Source organism: Cydia splendana, chromosome 20, assembly GCF_910591565.1.
Source record: "Cydia splendana chromosome 20, ilCydSple1.2, whole genome shotgun sequence".
In the NCBI taxonomy this organism is placed as follows: domain Eukaryota; kingdom Metazoa; phylum Arthropoda; class Insecta; order Lepidoptera; family Tortricidae; genus Cydia; species Cydia splendana.
In genome coordinates this window covers 4,867,763-4,891,007 of record NC_085979.1, presented here as the reverse complement: position 1 = coordinate 4,891,007, position 23,245 = coordinate 4,867,763, and the positions used below count along the sequence as shown (strand labels likewise).

General features: G+C 38.2%; 1 protein-coding gene across 1 annotated transcript in view; it reads left to right on the top strand.

Annotated features, from left to right (window-relative positions):
- LOC134800844 (activin receptor type-1) overlaps positions 1-22,107 on the top strand; it is a 33,297-nt gene extending 11,190 nt beyond the window's left edge. Inside the window, exons 6-11 of the mRNA XM_063773401.1 lie at positions 606-769; positions 2,486-2,671; positions 3,053-3,199; positions 13,090-13,268; positions 20,778-20,991; positions 21,911-22,107. Coding sequence (XP_063629471.1) covers positions 606-769; positions 2,486-2,671; positions 3,053-3,199; positions 13,090-13,268; positions 20,778-20,991; positions 21,911-22,063 — 1,043 coding nt within the window. The 3' untranslated portion in view covers positions 22,064-22,107. The remainder of the gene's footprint in view (positions 1-605; positions 770-2,485; positions 2,672-3,052; positions 3,200-13,089; positions 13,269-20,777; positions 20,992-21,910) is intronic.
- Positions 22,108-23,245: the final 1,138 nt, after the last annotated feature.

The window sequence follows — 23,245 nt, the reverse complement described above, 5'->3', positions numbered from 1 at the left end:
CAGTCGCAGTGTTTTCCAAACTTTTCACGTCGTAAGCTTGGTAATTAATGTGTAACTGTGAATTAGTTTTTCAAACATTTGTCTTGTATAGATAAATACAGTTTAATTTAATACATTAGATTTGTTTTATTTTACTATGTTTCTACATGAATAACTTAAAATTAATGCCGTTAAAATAATTTTCACCGTTGGTTAAAATTCTCCCACATTTTAAAGTTTGAGAACCTGTAAACAGCAAAATGACGTAGGCCCGTGTCAGTTAGGTCATACGCGAATCTCGGAATAGAGTACCAGGCGGAGTATATTATTATACCATGTATTCATCCGTATCTGGGAGATCGACCTTTGCTCGGAAAACATATAAAAATTCAAAAATGCGCGTTTTCCCAGAGATAAGGCCTAGCTAGATTGATTTATCGGCTCCGAAAACCGCTATATAGCAAATTTCATCGAAATGGTTAGAGGTCCGAAATCCCCGAAATATGTATATAAATAAACAAGAATTGCTCGTTTAAAGGTATTAGATAGGGCTAATTAGTTTCGACAGTTCTAGAAAAGAAGCTATTTACAAGCTAAGATAAGTATGTATGTAATTTTTTTTTCAGGTGTAGACGGGTCCCAGAATGGAGTCCGAGCGACGCTGGCGGGTGACTCCACACTGCGGGAGTACCTCCAAGGCTCCATGAGTTCAGGCTCGGGCTCCGGCCTGCCGCTGATGGTCCAACGGACTCTCAGCAAGCAGGTGTCGCTACTGGAATGTGTTGGAATGGTAAGGGAACCAGTTACTTCATTTTGTTGTTATCAATCTCTCAAATCAAATTAAAACGTATCAAATTGAAACCGCTTCTCTACCCAAAATTTTTCAATGTATATGTATATTTTTTTCTTCTAAGTTAGGCTGTTTATAACATAAATATAAAAGTAAAATACAAACGCACATAAAAAACAAAAAAATCATATTAACACATTTAAAAACCTAACCTAGGGTGCCGTCAGCAGCGGGGCAGGGCTCAAGCAGTCGGTGGTCAGAGCCGCAGAGTGAGGAACCGACGTACTATACGCGCCGTGTCCAAAATTACCTTTTTTTAATTATTAATATAGTTGTATGTATAAACGTATTAAATAATGAATAGAATGAGCCGTTGCTTTGCGGAAATCCATATTAATTAATACCAAAATATTACTTTGCTAATCCGCGAAAAGATAACGTGCTAGTCAATCAGTGCAATTAATGTTCCCACCCTCCCACCGCAAAAATAAATACGCAAATAAATATAACAAACCACCACCAAAAGAACAATACTCGACACGTGTTTCGCCTCTCTACGAGCAAAGAGAATTTGAAATAGAAAGTTACTGTCATGGTAAATTAAGTACAGTCAAAACCGTTTATAACGACATCGAAGGGACTACTCATATTTGGTCGTAAAAACCGATAGTCGTAACAGCCGATGACGTACTTAATACTTATTATTAAATGTCTGATTAATATACTCATCTATAAAATAAAATTACATTTTATTTATATCACATGAAAATTATAATAAAAAGACATTACGTACATATAATTATCATTTTTCTACATTAACAAAATCTGTTATTTTAGTTTGTTTGAAACACTTCTGTAGTACGTACGCACTTTACTAGTTCACGCTGAATTTTAATTAAAGTATTGTCATAATATGTTTTGGTGCGTCTTGTGTTCGGATAAGTAACAAACTGACAGAAAAGAAATGAGAAAGCGGGCTTTGGGTTTCGATTATACTGCATACACGTGTACCTATTTTGTTTCTGAGAAATACAATAGACCCTTAAACTCAAGTTGTTTTTGTTTACTTTTGCGATCTTAATGACTTTAGTGTGCCAGATGTGGGAAGGGGATAATGCCCTCACCTCTTCAAATGTTTACAATACGGCTGGTCGTTGTAACAGATATAATTCTCCAAAAATATCAGTTAAATGTAGTCGCTTAAAGAGATATGTTGTAATAAGCGATGTCGCAAAAAGCGGTGTTTTTTATAAGGCGGTCTAATAGAATTCAGCCGGGACCTTTGATTTTGGTCAATATAACCGGTATGTTGTTCTAAACGATGTCGTCGTAAACGGTTTTGACTGTAGCTACATTACATTTACTGCCATCTTTCGACAGAAGATTAAAAATGTTAGAACGCCATTTGACTTTGATCATTATTATTTTACTGATATGTGTTAACTTGTTAAATATTAATATTAACGCCATCTACTCGACTGTAGGCCAAAGGTATGGTGCGCCATAACCTTCAGCCTACATGGCGTTCTAACAATTTTAATCTTCTGTCTAAAGATGGCAGTAAATTTACAGTGGCTACATAATTTACTTTGACAATCCGCCTCTATACACTCTATTCTCTTTTCTACGAGGCATCCTCCTGGAAATTTCTTTCCTCAAAATATATGTATTACCGTATTTAGTCTGATATGAAAATATTTGTTTTTTTCCTTCCAGGGCCGCTACGGTAAAGTGTGGCGCGGCCTGTGGTACGCCGACAGCGTGGCCGTCAAGATATTCTTCTCGAGGGACGAGGCCTCGTGGCAGAGGGAGACGGAGATATACAGCACCGTGCTGCTCAGACACACTAATATACTGGCGTATATAGGGAGCGATATGACCAGCAGAAATAGTTGTACACAGGTAACGAAATAGTACCTAAACACCTTACAAACAAGTAACCGTCAAAATTTTTTTTTGATACACACTTTTATTGCCGACTGTACTTTCTCTCCTTTGCATGTCTATCAAGTACTGCTCGAGAGCTCTCAAATGAGCCTAAACTCAATGTGTTTATGTTTTTCCATCGAAGAATTCCTTTGGCTACCTTCCGATTGCGTCATCAGATCAGCTCCATGTTAGCATATTATGCTTATATACACAGAAAACGCTCATGACCCAGGAACAAATATTCGTGGTCATCACACAAATAAATGCCCTTACCGGGATTCGAACCCAGGACCATTGGTTTCACAAGCAGGGTCACTATCCACTACGCCAGACTAATGTTTATATTTTTTCCAGTTATGGCTGATAACACACTACCACCCTCTGGGCTCGCTGTACGAGCACCTACAGAGGACGACGTTGACAAGGCACCAGATGATGCTGATATGTCTGTCCACTGTCAACGGACTGTTGCATTTACACACAGACATACACGGGACACAGGTTAGTTTTGTATATATATATAGTTATGGCTGATAACACACTACCACCCTCTGGGCTCGCTGTACGAACATCTACAGAGGACGACGTTGACAAGGCACCAGATGATGCTGATATGTCTGTCCACTGTCAACGGACTGTTGCATTTACACACAGACATACACGGGACACAGGTTAGTTTTGTATATATATATGTGATAACACACTACCACCCTCTGGGCTCGCTGTACGAGCATCTACAGAGGACGACGTTGACAAGGCACCAGATGATGCTGATATGTCTGTCCACTGTCAACGGACTGTTGCATTTACACACAGACATACACGGGACACAGGTTAGTTTTGTATATATATATGTGATAACACACTACCACCCTCTGGGCTCGCTGTACGAGCATCTACAGAGGACGACGTTGACAAGGCACCAGATGATGCTGATATGTCTGTCCACTGTCAACGGACTGTTGCATTTACACACAGACATACACGGGACACAGGTTAGTTTTGTATATATATGTGATAACACACTACCACCCTCTGGGCTCGCTGTACGAGCATCTACAGAGGACGACGTTGACAAGGCACCAGATGATGCTGATATGTCTGTCCACTGTCAACGGACTGTTGCATCTACACACAGACATACATGGGACACAGGTTAGTTTTAGTTTTGTTTATATATAGTTATGGCTGATAACACACTACCACCCTCTGGGCTCGCTGTACGAGCACCTACAGAGGACGTTGACAAGGCACCAGATGATGCTGATATGTCTGTTCACTGTCAACGGACTGTTGCATTTACACACAGACATACACGGGACACAGGTTAGTTTTGTATATATATATAGTTATGGCTGATAACACACTACCACCCTCTGGGCTCGCTGTACGAACATCTACAGAGGACGACGTTGACAAGGCACCAGATGATGCTGATATGTCTGTCCACTGTCAACGGACTGTTGCATTTACACACAGACATACACGGGACACAGGTTAGTTTTGTATATATATATATGTGATAACACACTACCACCCTCTGGGCTCGCTGTACGAGCATCTACAGAGGACGACGTTGACAAGGCACCAGATGATGCTGATATGTCTGTCCACTCTCAACGGACTGTTGCATTTACACACAGACATACACGGGACACACGTTAGTTTTGTATGGTGCCCTATTGATATTCCGAAAAAAAATACGCCGATTTTTGTTTCGCCGACAACGATTCGCAGACGGGTTGTTTGGCAGAGTAACGATTCGCCGAATCTCGTTACGCATAATAGTCATTTGCGAGAGTAGTCAATAAGCAGAACATTGATACGCATATTTACTATTCGTAGAATTAGCATTTAGTAACTGTCATAATTACCCGAGAAACCATTGGTCGAAACACAATAGGTCGAATGTTCATTTGGCATTAATATTGAATGTTCGTTTTTTTAGCATTAGAAAAAAGGTAAACAATCTTGACGTGTCTTTTAAATGAAAAACTCTTTTTAAAAATAAGTCATGGCAAATATGTAACATTCACGAATCTAATACGATCATTTATATTCTTCTGCTTTCATAAGTAATACTTAGTTACTGATTTTTAAAAAGCGTTTTTCAATTAAAAGACATGTCAACGTCGCTTACCTCCTTTCTAATGCTAAAAAAATATATAAAATAAGGTGAGATTTCAATTATTCATGAAGTGCACCCGATGATGATGATTGTTGATGAATTGATGATAATGATGATGATTTTTTTTAAGTAGTATGTTTAGCGATTATTCCAGCACCCATGGTCCGATTTGAGTTATTCTTTTTTTGTTTGAAAAAAGTTACCTGCGAGGTATTCCCATAATAATTTTGGTTCTGATCTGATGTTGTAATCCATGAGGAATTGACGGGACCCTTCAATTTTTAAAGGCATGTGTATTATGATTTCGGTATTTTCTAAAGTAACTCAAGCATTTCCTCCTGATATCCACCAATTTCATGAAGTGCAACTGTAGCCTTACCACGAGTTTGACACTACATATTCGCTAACTTCTTCGTAACTTTATATACATAATTATACTTAACGCATTTACTTAAAAATGATAATATTTTATTTCATTCTTTTGTTCCGAAAATAACGACTTATATGTAAAATGTGAAACGTTATTCGACTAAACATTGCTTAAACGAAACGATTACTCTGCCAAATGGAAATCGCCCAATAATAGTTCTGCGAATTTACACAGAAGCAAACTGAAAGGTATGTGAACCAAGAGTCTACGTAACGTTAGTTGACCAGAAGTTACATTGACAAATAAATGACTCCGCGAAACGATGTTCGGCGAATCGTTGTCGGCGAATCGACGATCTGCTAAAAGTTTATCGGAGAACCATTAGGTACCCGTTTTGTATATATATATGTGATAACACACTACCACCCTCTGGGCTCGCTGTACGAGCATCTACAGAGGACGACGTTGACAAGGCACCAGATGATGCTGATATGTCTGTCCACTGTCAACGGACTGTTGCATTTACACACAGACATACACGGGACACAGGTTAGTTTTGTATATATATATGTGATAACACACTACCACCCTCTGGGCTCGCTGTACGAGCATCTACAGAGGACGACGTTGACAAGGCACCAGATGATGCTGATATGTCTGTCCACTGTCAACGGACTGTTGCATTTACACACAGACATACACGGGACACAGGTTAGTTTTGTATATATATATGTGATAACACACTACCACCCTCTGGGCTCGCTGTACGAGCATCTACAGAAGACGACGTTGACAAGGCACCAGATGATGCTGAAATGTCTGTCCACTGTCAACGGACTGTTGCATTTACACACAGACATACACGGGACACAGGTTAGTTTTGTATATATATATGTGATAACACACTACCACCCTCTGGGCTCGCTGTACGAGCATCTACAGAGGACGACGTTGACAAGGCACCAGATGATGCTGATATGTCTGTCCACTGTCAACGGACTGTTGCATTTACACACAGACATACACGGGACACAGGTTAGTTTTGTATATATATATGTGATAACACACTACCACCCTCTGGGCTCGCTGTACGAGCATCTACAGAGGACGACGTTGACAAGGCACCAGATGATGCTGATATGTCTGTCCACTGTCAACGGACTGTTGCATTTACACACAGACATACACGGGACACAGGTTAGTTTTGTATATATATATGTGATAACACACTACCACCCTCTGGGCTCGCTGTACGAGCATCTACAGAGGACGACGTTGACAAGGCACCAGATGATCCTGATATGTCTGTCCACTGTCAACGGACTGTTGCATCTACACACAGACATACATGGGACACAGGTTAGTTTTAGTTTTGTTTATATATAGTTATGGCTGATAACACACTACCACCCTCTGGGCTCGCTGTACGAACATCTACAGAGGACGACGTTGACAAGGCACCAGATGATGCTGATATGTCTGTCCACTGTCAACGGACTGTTGCATTTACACACAGACATACACGGGACACAGGTTAGTTTTGTATATATATATGTCGAGTACCGATGGTCTCAAAGGCGGTGGGCGCGTGGGGGTAGGACATAGATGTATTACTTCACAGCTAAACCAGTATGCTACCATTGCTACCAGTGCATGAAATAAACTTACTGACTCGTTAACCATACTAGTGCCTACTATATTTCAGAACTAAATGATAAAAATAACTAATTGCTATTAAGATGTTGACTGGTAAAATTGAAAATAAAAAGATCACATGAAACCGTTTCAATCTTTATTCAATTCAAACTAGGCCGGCTCCAACCGTACACCTCTGACCTGAGAAGATTTAGCCCTATATGGGACCGGCAACAAACTCAGCGGGACACATCTTTTCAAAACAACACATAACACATCCTTTCTTTATTTCACAAAAGTAAGCTTCTAATGAAACATAAGAAATCAAAATAACAATTGAAATAAAACACTTAGCTAAATGGTTAAAGAACGCGGGATTCTATAAGCTATCAGAATAATCCTTCAGGTATAAGCCTTCAGGAACGCGGCGAGTTAGGCACGAGGTTGGCTAACGAGTACGTCCGATCTCTAGCGCGGTCCGATCAAGAAGAAATACCAGCGGCGGAGCCACCCTGCTCCCACCTCAAGTCAAGTTGGCAAACCTGCTCGACCAGTCTACCAACATACCGACAGAAATGCCAACTCGTGCCTACGCTCACTCGAGAGAAACCTCTCGACGTTCCAAAGCCTTCTACCTGTCATCGTAGTTCAACAACACGCCAATAGATGGCGTTACTCTCTACGTAACTTTATTTCAACAATGCTCCAATAGATGGCGTTAGTCTCTAATCAACTTTATTTATTTTGTTACAACCAAATAATACGTAGCTCAACATTGCTAATCGATTTTATACAGGCGTCTAAAATAATGTACTATAACGCTGCAATACGTCTTTCTGGTGTCAGGGTCCGACATATATGTGATAACACACTACCACCCTCTGGGCTCGCTGTACGAGCATCTACAGAGGACGACGTTGACAAGGCACCAGATGATGCTGATATGTCTGTCCACTGTCAACGGACTGTTGCATTTACACACAGACATACACGGGACACAGGTTAGTTTTGTATATATATATGTGATAACACACTACCACCCTCTGGGCTCGCTGTACGAGCATCTACAGAGGACGACGTTGACAAGGCACCAGATGATGCTGATATGTCTGTCCACTGTCAACGGACTGTTGCATCTACACACAGACATACACGGGACACAGGTTAGTTTTGTATATATATATGTGATAACACACTACCACCCTCTGGGCTCGCTGTGCGAGCATCTACAGAGGACGACGTTGACAAGGCACCAGATGATGCTGATATGTCTGTCCACTGTCAACGGACTGTTGCATTTACACACAGACATACACGGGACACAGGTTAGTTTTGTATATATATATGTGATAACACACTACCACCCTCTGGGCTCGCTGTACGAGCATCTACAGAGGACGACGTTGACAAGGCACCAGATGATGCTGATATGTCTGTCCACTGTCAACGGACTGTTGCATCTACACACAGCCATACATGGGACACAGGTTAGTTTTATTTTAGTTTTGTATATATATAGTTATGGCTGATAACACACTACCACCCTCTGGGCTCGCTGTACGAGCATCTACAGAGGACGACGTTGACAAGGCACCAGATGATGCTGATATGTCTGTCCACTGTCAACGGACTGTTGCATCTACACACAGACATACATGGGACACAGGTTAGTTTTTTGTATATATATATAGTTATGGCTGATAACACACTGCCACCCTCTGGGCTCGCTGTACGAGCATCTACAGAGGACGACGTTGACAAGGCACCAGATGATGCTGATATGTCTGTCCACTGTCAACGGACTGTTGCATCTACACACAGACATACATGGGACACAGGTTAGTTTCTGTTTTAAAGCCGTAACATAATAAACTTGGAAAACTTGGAAAATTTGAAAGGTAAATGTAATGCTCACGTGTACACTGAAAAAAGAATTTTTAACCATGCCAATAAAGAAATGTTCAGAGAGCAGTTGCAAAGGCAAACGTGGAGTGGGATGGAAATTGACACATTTTTTGACAAAATAGGTGGAATCTACAATAGCAGCTTTGTTAAAAAGAGAAAGAAACGAAGTACGCACAACTCAGATTTTCAGTGGATATCTCAAGGTATTAGGACATCTAGCAAAATGAAGCGTTTCTTGAATACAGTGGACAAATCAAGTTGTGACAAAAGCCTAATAAGTTATCGGTCTAAGTACATTACCATCTACAAACGAATAATTAGAAATGCGAAAAGGCTTGCGATTCAAAGACAATTTGAGTAAATCGATATGGAAAGTTGTGAACAGACACAGAAATAAAACAAGAACAAAAACACGAGAAACTTTAATACTTCGCACAGACAAAGTTATAGTAGATCCACAGGAACAAGTGGATATATTCTCGAAGTGTTTTGACCACAGTAACTTCTATATTGCCAACGATTCTCTCCAGGCAGTAGATTTGCTTAAAGACTGCACTAAAAGAACTGAACCTAACATGGAATTAGACATAGTAACTCCCTATGAGGTTTGTAAACTGGTAAAGGAAATGGCTCCCAAATCTTCTGTTGGATATGACGAAATTCCCATAACAGTTATAAAAGACAACGTGGACTTACTGGCCGAGCCACTTGCGGAGATATTCAATAAATGTTTTGAATTAGGTAGCTTCCCAGAACAATTAAAGATAGCAAAAGTGCTGCCAATCTACAAAAATGGAATAAAAAGTGATCCAAAGAATTACAGACCCATATCACTTTTACCAACTCTGTCTAAAATACTAGAAAAAATTATGAAATCGCGCCTGCAAAATCACCTCAACCGCTGTGATGCGTTACAAGACAGACAATTTGGGTATCGTAGAGGCGTTGGCACTCGTGAAGCTACGGACGCCTTAACCCATTCAGGGCCAGCGACTCAGCGTATGGGCCATGCTCAAACAGTTCCGCAGGGCCAGTGACTCACATGTGAGTCTTGAATAAATTCTGATTTAAACTTAAACGAAACGTAATTTGATGTAATAACGTAAGTATCATATAAGCTAACAACCATTTCTATAAGGTATATTAGGTTAAAAAATTATAAGCACGTATTTTTTAATGAAAACAGGGTCTAGAATATTCAAGTTTGGTTTACTATCAGTGCATTTACTATATAATATACTGAAATTCTAGATACATATGCGATGCAAGCAAACAGAAAAATCCATATTTAAAAAATATAAAAAATATATATATTTCAGAAGTTATTGACATGGCTCAAGGTATGGGTCACCGTGGCCTGGCGCTACTTGTAAAAACTACTAATGTTTCCGTAGCAGGCTAAAATAAACTTTATTGGCTGGTTTTAAAGCTTATTTCATGTTGAAGCTGTTTGATATTATACCATTTTACAACCGATTACTGTTTGGATGATGGTAAGCCACATTTTGTAGGAACCAAACCGTAGTATAATAATATTGTGTTTTGTATGAGGGGTAAGGCAACTAGGATTTTATCCCACTGTACTTTTATGTCATAATATTTGGTGATCGTTGTATTGTATCTTAGGCAATTACCTACTAACAATGATGTTAAGGTTCATTTTTTTTCGTTTCAATATAAAACAAGGCGGTTGAAACAGTCATCACTAACTAATATGTATTGTATTACAAATAGTTTGTGACAAATATTTACAAGTTCTTTAAAACATCGTGGTTTCTACGGCAGATTACAAAGTAAGTACATACTAGTATAATACATTTTAAGTTCTCTATTGTTACTAATATAATGGCGTTTACCAAAACAAAGATAAATCACCGACCAGGTGTAAGCTTATATCGGACACACTTGGACAATAAACAAGGAATGCATCCGAGACGGCGGCGGTATTATCTTTCATGTGGTATTTGTCACAAGAGTTCAAGAAGTGATTCATCCCATCCCCCCTATTAGAGATGTATTTTGGAGTAACATGGGAAATATTATTTAGTCACGATTTATTCGTGGGCGACTTTATACTCCTCCTGTGCTGTTTAGTGATTTCGTATTTTGTGACCATGGCTATGGATTACCGGAATTTGAACCTGCCTAACCAAACCCCAATAATTAGTTTTTTTTATAGGCACAGAAAAACGGTGGTTAGTAAAAATGTTGCATAATGCTGTTCATCCGGCCGGCTTCATAAGCGGCGATTTATTTACCGTGCGCGCCAGGCTCGAGACCCATAAGCTGAGTCATACGTTTTAGCTAAAAACGGTTTGTATGGTGGCCCGGCGTATTGTGTACGCTCAGCGGTTCGTGGCCATGAATGGGTTAATCGAAGACGTGGTACACGCAATAAATAATAAAGATAAAGTAGCTGGACTGTTCCTTGACCTAAGCTCCGCTTTCGACACGGTCGATCATAAAATACTTTTAAATAAATTGGAGCACTATGGAGTTCGGGGACAGGTTTTAAAACTGTATGAATCCTATCTCACTAACAGGAAACAGTTTGTCGAACTTACGGCTATTGAATGCGCCACCGAGAAAGTGTACAAATCGGACATGATCGACATAAGACGTGGAGTACCGCAAGGTTCTATTTTGGGTCCATTATTCTTTGTTGCATTTATAAACGATTTAATATCTTATATAAATAAGCAAATGCCGCGTGTAAAGGTTGTTGTTTTCGCCGACGACACAAATGCAGTAATTTCGGCAAGTAGTATAACAGAACTCAATGAAGCAGTAAACGCGGTTCTTATGGGTTTCAATACGTGGTTCGGAATAAACAATTTGACATTAAATACCAAGAAGACAAGCGCAATACTATTTTCAGCGACAACGAGACAGTCGGATATTTTAGATGTTAAGTTAAATGGAGTCAGTATAAATCAAGTAGATGTGGTTAAATTTTTGGGTATCCATATAGACTCACAATTAAACTGGAAACACGAAGTGCATCATGTAAACAGTTCGATGAGTTCTGCTTGCTATGCGCTCCGTAGTTTGAGAGACGAACTGACAATAAAACACTTGAAGATGGTATATCATTCGCTAGTAGAGTCAAAGCATTAAACTATGGGGCAATGGTTATAAATACAATGCGGACTCTGCATTCAAGATGCAAAAAAGGGCTATTCGTACCATTGTTAGAATCTCGCAAAGAGATTCTTGCGTGGATCACTTCACCGAACTTAAGATCTTGCCTGTGCCGTCCCTGTATATTCTTGTCCTGCTCTCTGATCTGATAAAACATTTACATCAGGTTGAAAACCAGAGCGAAAGAGAGAACAGGCTCTTGTCTAGAAGAAAAGACATTCCTAATAAAATTATAGCCAAGTTCAATATACCGAAGCATGCTGCTTGTGTCCAGGCTATTCAATTATTTAATAAATTACCAATCGAGTTGAAATCTATAGTAGATCATCGTATTTTCAATGCAAGGCTTAAAGCGTTTCTTTTAAGGAAGTCCTATTATTCTGTCCAGGACTTTATTAATGATAATAATCTTTATTGACTAAACCTATATTATACTTAACATTTCAATAATTATTCTGACATACCATATCTGTAAATATTATATAATAATATTATTAAGTCTTGTAAAATAATAGTTATAGCTACATGATATAATTTAAGTTTTATTTTTAATTTTAATTATAATTTATATTCATATACAATGTAAATTGTGACAAAAAAAAAACACACTACCGCACCGCACCGTGACCTTAATGCGGTGCGGTAGTTTTTTATGGCTTTTAATCTACATGTCAGTATCAGTACGTAATAAGGGGTCGTCCATTAATTACAACACACAAAATTTCGATTTTTTAGACCCCCATTCTTGCCTTGTCACACTTGACATGAACCCTAATAGGTACGAGTATGACAATCTCTAATAATATAATAAAGTAGATAGAGTCTGTGTGGAAAGAGAAGAGTCGTGGAATGTATGGGAACCAATACATTCCACGACTCTTCTATTTTTGAACAGACTCTATATAAAAATATAAGATTTTGGTTCATTTATAGAAAGAGCTATGATTTGAACAGTCTATGTTTATATGTGGACCTTTTCAACTAGTTTCGAAATTAAAATTAGTGGGCATAAAGTTTTTCATACTTTTTTCTTGCAGAGAATTACTATTGTCATGTCGAATAAATTATTTAATTAAATTAAGAAATTTGTCTCTTTTGAATTCGAAATATGTCATTCGAACTCATGCAACCTCCATATTTTGAAAACATGTTTCTTGCTGTAATAATTTGATACCGGTGTAAATCAATTCAACTTTTATTTTTATTCCTTAGGGCAAACCGGCCATTGCCCACCGGGACATCAAATCCAAGAACATCCTGGTGAAAGTGAACGGCGAGTGTTGCATCGCGGACTTCGGCCTCGCCGTCACCGCCGCGCACGTGGCGCGGCAGGAGCCCGGCGCGCGCCCGGGCACCGCGCGGTACATGGCGCCCGAGACCCTGGACCAGAGGTAGGAACTTAGAGATGCAACGGATAGTTGTTTGGCCGGATACCGGATATTCGGCCTGATCATCGGCCGGATATCCGGTATCCGGCCGCCGAATATTCGGCCGGCGAAATTATACCTACATTTCGGTTTTTCAGGTGCGCATTGTGCAGGCTTTGATCTGTTTCGTAGTGAAAGTTCGCGTGGACTCAGTTCTAGGTTCGAAAATGAGTGCGCGTGCAATAGTGGAATGTTTAAAATGTTTTAAAATAATAAACGAGTACGATTGTGACCGTCACTGTTTCTTAAATCCAATTTGTTGACTCCAAAATTAAGCAAAATAACTATCCGGTATCCGGCCGGATAGTAGGACACTATCCGGTATCCGGCAGGATAGTGAAAAGAGGGCCGGATAGGCCGGATACCGGATAGTAACCGGATATCCGGTGCATCTCTAGTAGGAACATAGGGACCGTGCGCGTTGGAGGGTCAAACATCTTGTGGCCTGAATCGGAAACATATGTGCACATGTACATTGCCAAAGCAAGTGCTACCATCTACCGTTCTCGTCGGTACGTTTGCTTGCGCATAGTAGGTTCTGCCATCTTGTGGGCTACATCGGAAGCATAAACGATACATTTACGCCTCGCGCCAAAAATCTGATGGCTCCTATGCCGCCTCCTATAGTTCGAGCACGGGGCCTATAACTATACAGATGTAGTGGATAATTGTTTTCCATCGTGCTTTCTCGGAAACGTTCGTATTTGTCACGCTACTGTAAGGCTAGTTTAATGAAACAACGACATCTTGGAAGTGTTCTTTATTCGTATAGCGCTATCTCTTTTCAACCTAAGTGTTTTTTACATATGTCTATCCTTATTTCTCTAGTGTTGTTATTACCTATCGAATGAGAGTATTATGGTTCGACCTAAACATCGACTTTGCCCTTACATGCCCTTTGAAATTTAAATTGAAAAGAATATTTGTATTGTTTTAATTTTAAATTTCACATTTATGCTCCCTTACATGCCATTATTTCAAAACTATAACTTTAAATTTAGAAAAACATTTTATTATTACATAAGTTAATTTACTTCCATTTAATTTGGGCGGGCCTGAAGCTGAAACTACTTATACATTACCAACATTATACAACTAAATTTACTGAAACTTTAATATTGTCAAACTTGAAATTACAACTGTTATAAACTTATAAATGAGAATCATGTTATTTTACTTTATTGTTACACTTCTTTGTTGAAATCATCATTACTATATATTAAATTTGTTTCATACATTTCCAAACATTTTTATTTCCATCTGACCTTAATTTGTCAAAACTTATTACCTTTAACTATTATAAGCAATATATATATACAACACATCTTTTTTTGTAACTTTTCTTCTTTTTAAATGTTTTTTGTTTTTAAATCTAATGTTTTTTTTTTGAAGCGACCTATATACAGCAATTTACCAAACGAATTAATGTCTTATGTTAGACTCGTTATATACACTAATATCTAAATAAATTACACTACATATCATATCATACAAATACATCTCAGTCATTATTTACAGATTTATTTTATTCGGCACTAGGTTAAGTTTATTAGGTTAAGCTCATTAAGTTAAGTAATTATTTACAAAGCATGCAATATAACATTATACACAAATTTGTTTGTTTTTTGTTTATTCCTCTCTGTACGCACAATACTACAACCGTTACCCTACTATACACGCCTATATACACTTAAAGCTAGATATGTACATATTTATAGCAAATTCTTTTTATTTACACATTCTGGCGCTTCGCAAACTGACTTTCCATTCCTTTACTTTTTTTTTTTTCCACACTTTAAACTGAGTTACGGTAAAAAGAAATTATTATGTAATTACTTTACTGTTTACTTTTAAATTAATTATGCAAAATATTACTGAAATTACTATATATTGGAAAACAAAATTGATATCTAAGACTCTTAGGTAGGTACATAGATTGTATACTATCATGGAATATAAAAGAAATACATATATTTATATTGTCAAATCCGGTTAAATATCATACTTGTATGGTTTCTCAGTGATGCGTCCTCTGTTGGTTACATACTGTCTTCGTCCTCCTGTATGACTGGTTCCATCACACTCCAGGGTATGGGTCACGTCCGTGGTCTGATGATCCTCCGGTATCTGGTCATTATGGGAGTTTACATCATCGCTGTCATCATTCTTGTACTGGTCACTATTAATATGGTTATCGTTTTGTGTATCTGAAAAAGCTGAAAAAGAATCTAAAGAGGGAGGTGGTGTTAAGGGTTTCAAAAACTGTACATGGACTATCTTCTTCTTTGTGGGTTGTCTGACATTGCTGTATCTCATAGCATACTGATCCTACTTTCTTTACTATTTTGTATGGTCCCTTGTATTTTGGAGTCAACTTATGATCTTGTGGTTGGGGCCATGCATATAATACATATTCACCTTCCTTGAAGTTATGTTCTAATTTTCTGAGGTCAAATCTGATTTTATTTCTACAATGTTGCTCTTCTATTTTTTTGTTTGCTATGGTTCTTGCTTCGGATAATAAATCTAACTGATGTGTCCGGTCCATATTTTCTTGAATAGTTCCTATGTGAATTTCATTGGGTGGTATTCTAGGATGATATCCGTGTAATAAATAAAATGGGGAATATTCTGTTGTCTTCTGTCTTGATGTATTTATTGCTAAATAAAGTATTAGGCAATAACTTGTCCCACTCTGTACTATTTTCCAATGCCATTTTAGTCAGAGTTGCAATAATCGTGGCATTTGCTCTTTCAATTAATCCGTTGCTCTGAGCCGTGTATGGTGTTGTGGGCAGATGTTGTATTCCATATTTTGTGAAGAAACGTTGAGTTGATTGACTCATAAAACATGGGGCTTTGTCTGAAATGTATGTCAATGGTGGACCATATACGTAAATAATATCCTTTTCTATTGTGTCTATGACATCACTTGCTGACAACGAGCTTGTGGGCTTAGCCATTATGTACCTAGTAGCATGGTCTATATGTACCAACATGTATATGTTGCCTGAAGTGGTCTGTGGCAATGCTACTATATGGTCAGCTGATATTACCTCCATGGGTGTGTGTGGTATCGGTCTTGTACCCATTAATCCATAAGCCAATTTTGTTCTTCGATTGGTACTTGCACAAACAATGCAGGCATTTGTGTAAGCTTTAATGTCCTTGTGCATTGATTTCCACCAATATTTTTGCTTGATGCGTGCCAATGTTGATTTCATGTCCATGTGTCCACTGTCATCGTGTGCTAACTTTAATATTGAAGATCTTAAACTTTGTGGTACTACAATTTTCTCTTTATTGTAAAGCTCTTGTTCATTGACATGTATGAGAATACCGTTTTCTATTTTATATTGTTGTCTAATTTGTTGCAAATGGTGTGTTGTTGGGTCTTGATTTAATTTTGTACATATTAATTTAATGAAATTGTCCTTATTCTGAGCTTGTTTTAATTTTTCTTCATTACTTGTGACTATCATCATACATAAATCTTCTAAGGGATATCTTGACAAATGATCTGCGATACAATTTTGTTTGCCGGGTCTGTGCACTGGTATGAAATCAAATGGAGCTAAATCTACAACATATCTGGCGAATTTTCTGTTCATTTTTGATTTATTTATAACGTACGCTGTCGTGTAACTGTCCGTGATAAGTGTAAACTTTGTGCCAAGCAAGTAAACTCTAAATTTTTGTGTAATAGCCCAATGAACTGCCGTTACCTCGAGTTCATTGATGTGATATCTTGTTTCTGTATCCTTCAATGATCTGCTGGCATACTCAATCACTTTTTTCTGTCCATTTTGAACCTGAAGCAAACACGATCCTATTCCACTGTATGAGCTGTCAGTTTCTACTATGGTTTCTTCTGCGTCTTGGCGAAAATATGCTAATATTGGTGACGACGTTATTAATGTTTTTACTGATTGAAATGCGTTTTGTTGTGTTTCTGTCAAAGTCACTTGTTTCTTTTTAAACTCTTGTTTTTTTTCTATGGGCAAATTTGCGTTTCGTTTCAACATATCTGTTAGTGGTTTTACAATAGATGCATAATTTTGTATGTATTTTCTAAATGTATTTGTGAAACCTAAAAATGATCGAATTTCAGAAATTGATGTCAAAGTTTCGTATCTACTCACTGCAGCTGTTCTTTGTGGATCTGGTTTTTCTTCATTGTGCCCAATTATTCTTCCAAATAGTGGTAGTTCTGTTGCTAAAAATACACACTTTTCTTTGTTTAATTTCAATTTTTTTTTCTGTGTTGCAATGAATACCTGTTCCAAAACTGACAATAATTGTTCAATATTATGTGCTCCTCCTGAAATGTCATCATAATACAAGCGTACTCCTTGATCATATAAGTGTCCATATGTTAAATTGATTACTTTTGACATAATCGATGGTCCTCCGACCATGCCAAACATGACTCGCATGAATTCTACATGATGATCCTGTGTTATTACCGCTGTCTTATAAATATCTTCTTCTTTAATTCTAATATTGTGATATGCATGGTAAATGTCAAGTTTAAATTTGTATACAAACTGAGATATTACATTTATTATGTCATCCATTCGGTCTATAGGTTGAACATTGTTTTCTGTAATAGGGTTTATAGTCTTTGAATAATCTACAACTGGTCTGAAAGGGGTTGTACTATGAAATGGCTGTTCTACAACAAACATTGGTGCAGCATATGGGGAATCTGAATGTCTACATATCTTTTGCTCAATCCATTCATCTATTGTTTTTCTTAGAAATTCTCGTTCTGGTTGTGGCAGTCTATATGGTTTACATTTAATGGGAATGTTATGTTTTAGCTTTATTTCTAGTTCTACATCCTGAAATTCTCCTATATCATTCTTGTCACTTTTAAAAATATCTGAATACTTGTCAACTAAATTTGCAACTTTTTCTTGGTCATCTTGTGTAATTAAAATTTCCTGTTTACTAGTGCTTATGGGTTTCATACAACATGCAGTTAAGGTATTATCCTGTGTCAAATTGTCAAAATACTCTGTATGCGTAGGCGTAATGATACATACTTTGCCATCGGGTTCATGTATAATTCTTGCATATACCGCATTTTGCCAATCTTTTCCTATTATCATATCTACTGGTAAGTTTTCACTGATTGCTATCTGAGGCATAATATAGTCAATTTTTCCCACCTGTAACCTCGCTGTAATCCATCCAACGGGTGTGATCATGCTCCCTGCTACCTTGTATGAGCCTTTCTGCCATGGGTACACTTGCAGGTCACTTGGGAGTAGCTTCTTATCCACCATGGTTACCACCGATCCTGAATCTGGGAGTGCTGACAGTTGTATGTTGCTGTTAAGTATAATTGGTATTAATGTTACACTTGGTTCATCAAACTGTATGCAATTAACTTGTTTTTCTTTATTTTGATTATTTTTAATACCTGTCGACGTGCTTGGGTTATTCAATTGATTAGAGTATGGTTTTGTAGCTACTTTTTCCTTGGGTGACTGTATATTGGATTGCTGTGACTGCATTTCACAATTGTATGAAACATGGCCTTTCTTTTTGCATCGGAAACAAGTTACTTCATCAATTTTGTCTACACTGGGGTTATATTTCGGTATGAAATTGCTTTTTGATTTGTCAAATGTTTGTTTACTTACTGATTCTTGCTGCTCGGTCATCTTACGCTGTACCTTCCTGATGTTGTCAATTGCTGTTGCATGATTGATGAGCTCCTCCACATTCTTACAGCAATGCGTTGCCAAAGGCGTTGACCACCGCATGTCTTGGATTCCTTCCAGTATCAGAGATACTCGATCGGGCTCTGGAATTAAACTAGGTGACTTTTCAAGCATCGCATTTTTGACATAAATGTACTCAGTAATGGTTTCATTCGAGCGAAGTATCCTTTTACTTTGGTATTGTATGAATTCGGCAAATGACATTCTTATTTTAAACCTATCTACGAGTTGCTTTTTCCATTCTGACCATGATTCTATTTTTTTTCCACAAACAGTATTCCAATTATAAGCTGGGCCTCTTAATCGCATGGATGCGTTTACCATTGTCAAGTTATCTGACCAACTAGCTAGTGCGGCTATACGTTCTACTTGCCTAACCCATTCAGTTGCATTTTCAGTGCGATTACCACCGAAAAGGGGAATAGCGTTACTAGTGTCACTGGTTGAAAAGACTTGAAAAGTAGGAGACATTTTTTGTGCAATTATTTCTTGAGTCTGTGCCAATTGAGTTAAAACTTCGGTTAAGGTCGCATTCGTACCTTCCGTGGACATACCTTCGTCTACTACCTGTGCTCGACTTGCTTGTAGTTCCCGAATTTGCTGTCTCATAGACTCCATTTCCAAAATTTGAGATGTACGACGTACCTTTTCTTGCTTCAATGCTTCCATTGTACCATCCTGTATTTTAGTTTTGTTGTCGTCGATAATTCTTTTGATTAAATCATGTTTTAGGCCACTTACTGGCAAATAACGTAATGTCAATTCTTCCCGTAACTGTGCTACCGTAACAGTTTGAAAATCTTCTTCTTCTGTTCCTTCCATTATTTATGATTTTAGTTACTTTTGACCTGAAAGCTGAAAAAAGAGAAAACTTGCCGGCGTACCGAAACGTGGTACCGCAACGAAACGTGTTGCGAGCTAGTTCCTTTAACGTAGGATTCGCAATCCGGCTACATCCGTGTTTTTACTAACGTTTATATACTTATTTTTACTTTATTACATGACTTTCACTATGAGGTCTATTAATTTACAATTATTTCACGTTTTTAATAACTTTAAACCATTATTTTTAATTAATTTGACGCAGCGCCATGTAAGGCTAGTTTAATGAAACAACGACATCTTGGAAGTGTTCTTTATTCGTATAGCGCTATCTCTTTTCAACCTAAGTGTTTTTTACATATGTCTATCCTTATTTCTCTAGTGTTGTTATTACCTATCGAATGAGAGTATTATGGTTCGACCTAAACATCGACTTTGCCCTTACACTACTTCAGTCGACCTCAGTACTTTTTGTACCGAGACTGACTGAAATAGCAAGACATGTTCGTACGTTTCCGTGAAAATACGATGGATAATAATTATGCACTCCATTTGCAGTCATAGTTAAGTAGACAAGTAGACAAATTTTTAATATTTTTTAATTACATGTTAATTAGTTTTGTTCTCTGGTTATTCTTTTAATGTATGTTTAACATGTACTCCTAAACGTGAGTACTTGTAATAAATACTAACAGTTTTATGGACCTATCCAGTCTGAAATAAATATTGAAATTAAATAAACCTTAAAAATTTAACATACAGTAGGACTAGGTCGAGTAGTGAAATATTGTCCCACAATATTTAATAACATTATTGGATATAAATAGCACTTTCGTTGATTTAATAATTGCTAAGTATCTTCATCAATGTTACTTGTATATTATCCTTATTTTTTCTGTAACCATATCTGTTGTTACAGCATGAACCTCCAATGCTTCGAGTCGTACCGCAAATGCGACATATACGCGCTCGCCCTCGTTCTATGGGAAGTATGTCGCCGAGTCAGCCCCGCGCGAGAGGCCAGAGTACCGTTCTATGAGCATGCTCCGAGTGATCCATCGGTGGAACTCATGAGGAAGATCGTCTGTGTGGACGGGGCAAGGCCGGAGCTCCCTGACAGCTTTACACACCCGGTAAGTACAATAAATGTTGAAAAGCTTTTAAATAGGCGGCAACGCGCTTGTTACACCATTGGACCAGCAAACGTCTATAGGCTACTCTGTCCTCTTACCAAAACTTGTTTTGTGCTTGGTTATCACTAATATAAAACCAGCTAGTTAAATCTAAAGTACCAGGAGTGTATAAGTCAGTAGGAGTAGTCCCTAAGGAAGCTAAGTGAGTCCGGCGCAAGAGGCCAGAGTACCGTTCTATGAGCATGCTCCGAGTGATCCCTCGGTGGAACTCATGAGGAAGATCGTCTGTGTGGACGGGGCAAGGCCAGAGCTCCCTGACACCTTTACACACCCGGTTAGTACGATATATATTCTTAAATCTACTGCAAAAGCCTTTAAAGAGGCGGTTGGGACACCATTGGACCAGCAAACTAGGCTTCTTGATCCTTACTCAAATTTCAAAAAGTTTAAAATTAAGCAAGTGTTATTTTTTCCTTACAGTCTGATGAAAATCATTTATTGTTCCACGGGCGGTACAGGAATTATGACTTCGTGTTTATTAAGCCCTCGCCTTCGGCTTCGGTCGTCAATTCACACTCGTTCGTGACTTGAAGGGTGCAGGGCTAAAAACAACTAAAACCAGTCCTCCTTTCGGGCATTCTTGGCTCCGTTCAGCTCAGCATTGCTCCGAGCAATTATTAGGGTTGGCACAACTTGACGTCCCTTTGCTTGCACGACCGATAACTGGGCGATAAGTTAATGACTTGAATTTTGACAACCCTAAAAACCCGAAAGGGATAGTACCATACATTAGAAAGTTACAGCATGATTCGTCCCTGAATCGCTATCAAACTTCGGTTTTATAGGAAGTGTCCTTTCTGTACGGTAGTACTATTATTTATTCTGTGCTAAAACATTAAAATACATATATTGTCCACAGACGATGGCGGGCATGGCACGACTTATGCGTGAATGTTGGCACGCCAACGCCTCCGTGCGTCTACCGGCGCTACGCATCAAGAAAACTCTTCTCAAACTGGCTGCCAACGACAACTCCATACATCTGGACGAGGACAGCGAGGTGTTCGTGTGAAGCGAGGCAGGTAGACCTTATGATAATAATAGTAAAGTTACTTTTATAGGCAACGCAGACTATATATTTGAATCGGCGACATATACAAATACTATATATATAGTCTGTATTTTTAGCTACTTAAATAAAAAGTAAACAAACAACTTCCACATTTTCGGGTAGTTATAACATTATTGTTAACCGACCAAATACAAAACCGCCTGGATCAGTCACTGAACCTCCTGACTTTAACCTACATTAATTGATCATGTAATGTTTTCATCTACCCTCAACTGCCTTAAGGAGCCATTTGAGGGTAGATTTTGTTTACTTTTATTTAAATACCTAAAGATACAGAGTTTTTTTTATAAGACTTAAAATACGACGCCTTCTGAAGCAGAGATACTCACTCAAAGTGGCCCGCCATGTGATGCTGGTATAAGGTACAGTCGAGTGTAAAAATATGGGTGCACAAATCATACTCATAAATATGTCCCATAGCTCTTATGTCAGTGAATTAAGAACTATGGGACATATTTTTGTGTAAGTTGTCTACACCAAGTTGTTTAAGCAAATTCATCTTGCGGCCCGGGGCTGCAAGGCAGAATCGTCTTTGTGGCCCTCATAAAAAGGTTTAGCTGTCTGAAGCGTTCCTCAAAGAAATATAATGTATGAAAAATGACAGCTGTTTTTTTTACACTAATATTTTAGCGCTTTAACTGCGACATAAGCTATTACTTATTAATTTTATAAATTCGTAAGTACAGATGTAGTTCATAATTATTTTCCATCGTTTTTCCACGGAAACGTACGAACGTGTCTTGCTATTTCAGTCAGTCACGGTACAAAAAGTACTGAGGTTGACTGAAGTAGTGACAAATACGAACGTTTCCGATAAAATACGATGGAAAACAATTATACATTACATCTGTACGTTACAAGTATGTCAAATTATACGTAACATTGTTAAAATTTAGCACATTACAGTTTTTAAATAAGTGCCTATACATATAGTGTGTAGCTTTCAAATAGAGCTCGACCGCTAATCCTATTGTCTATTGTTAAGTAAAACCGCACGTGCTACTTACGTGCAAAAAAGGGTCTTAATTATTCTATTTGGCACCTGAGCGCGCGCTAGTCCAACGCTCAAAAAACCAGTGTAGGTGCGCTCTCCGATAACGCGCCTTTGTAACGCATCTCGAT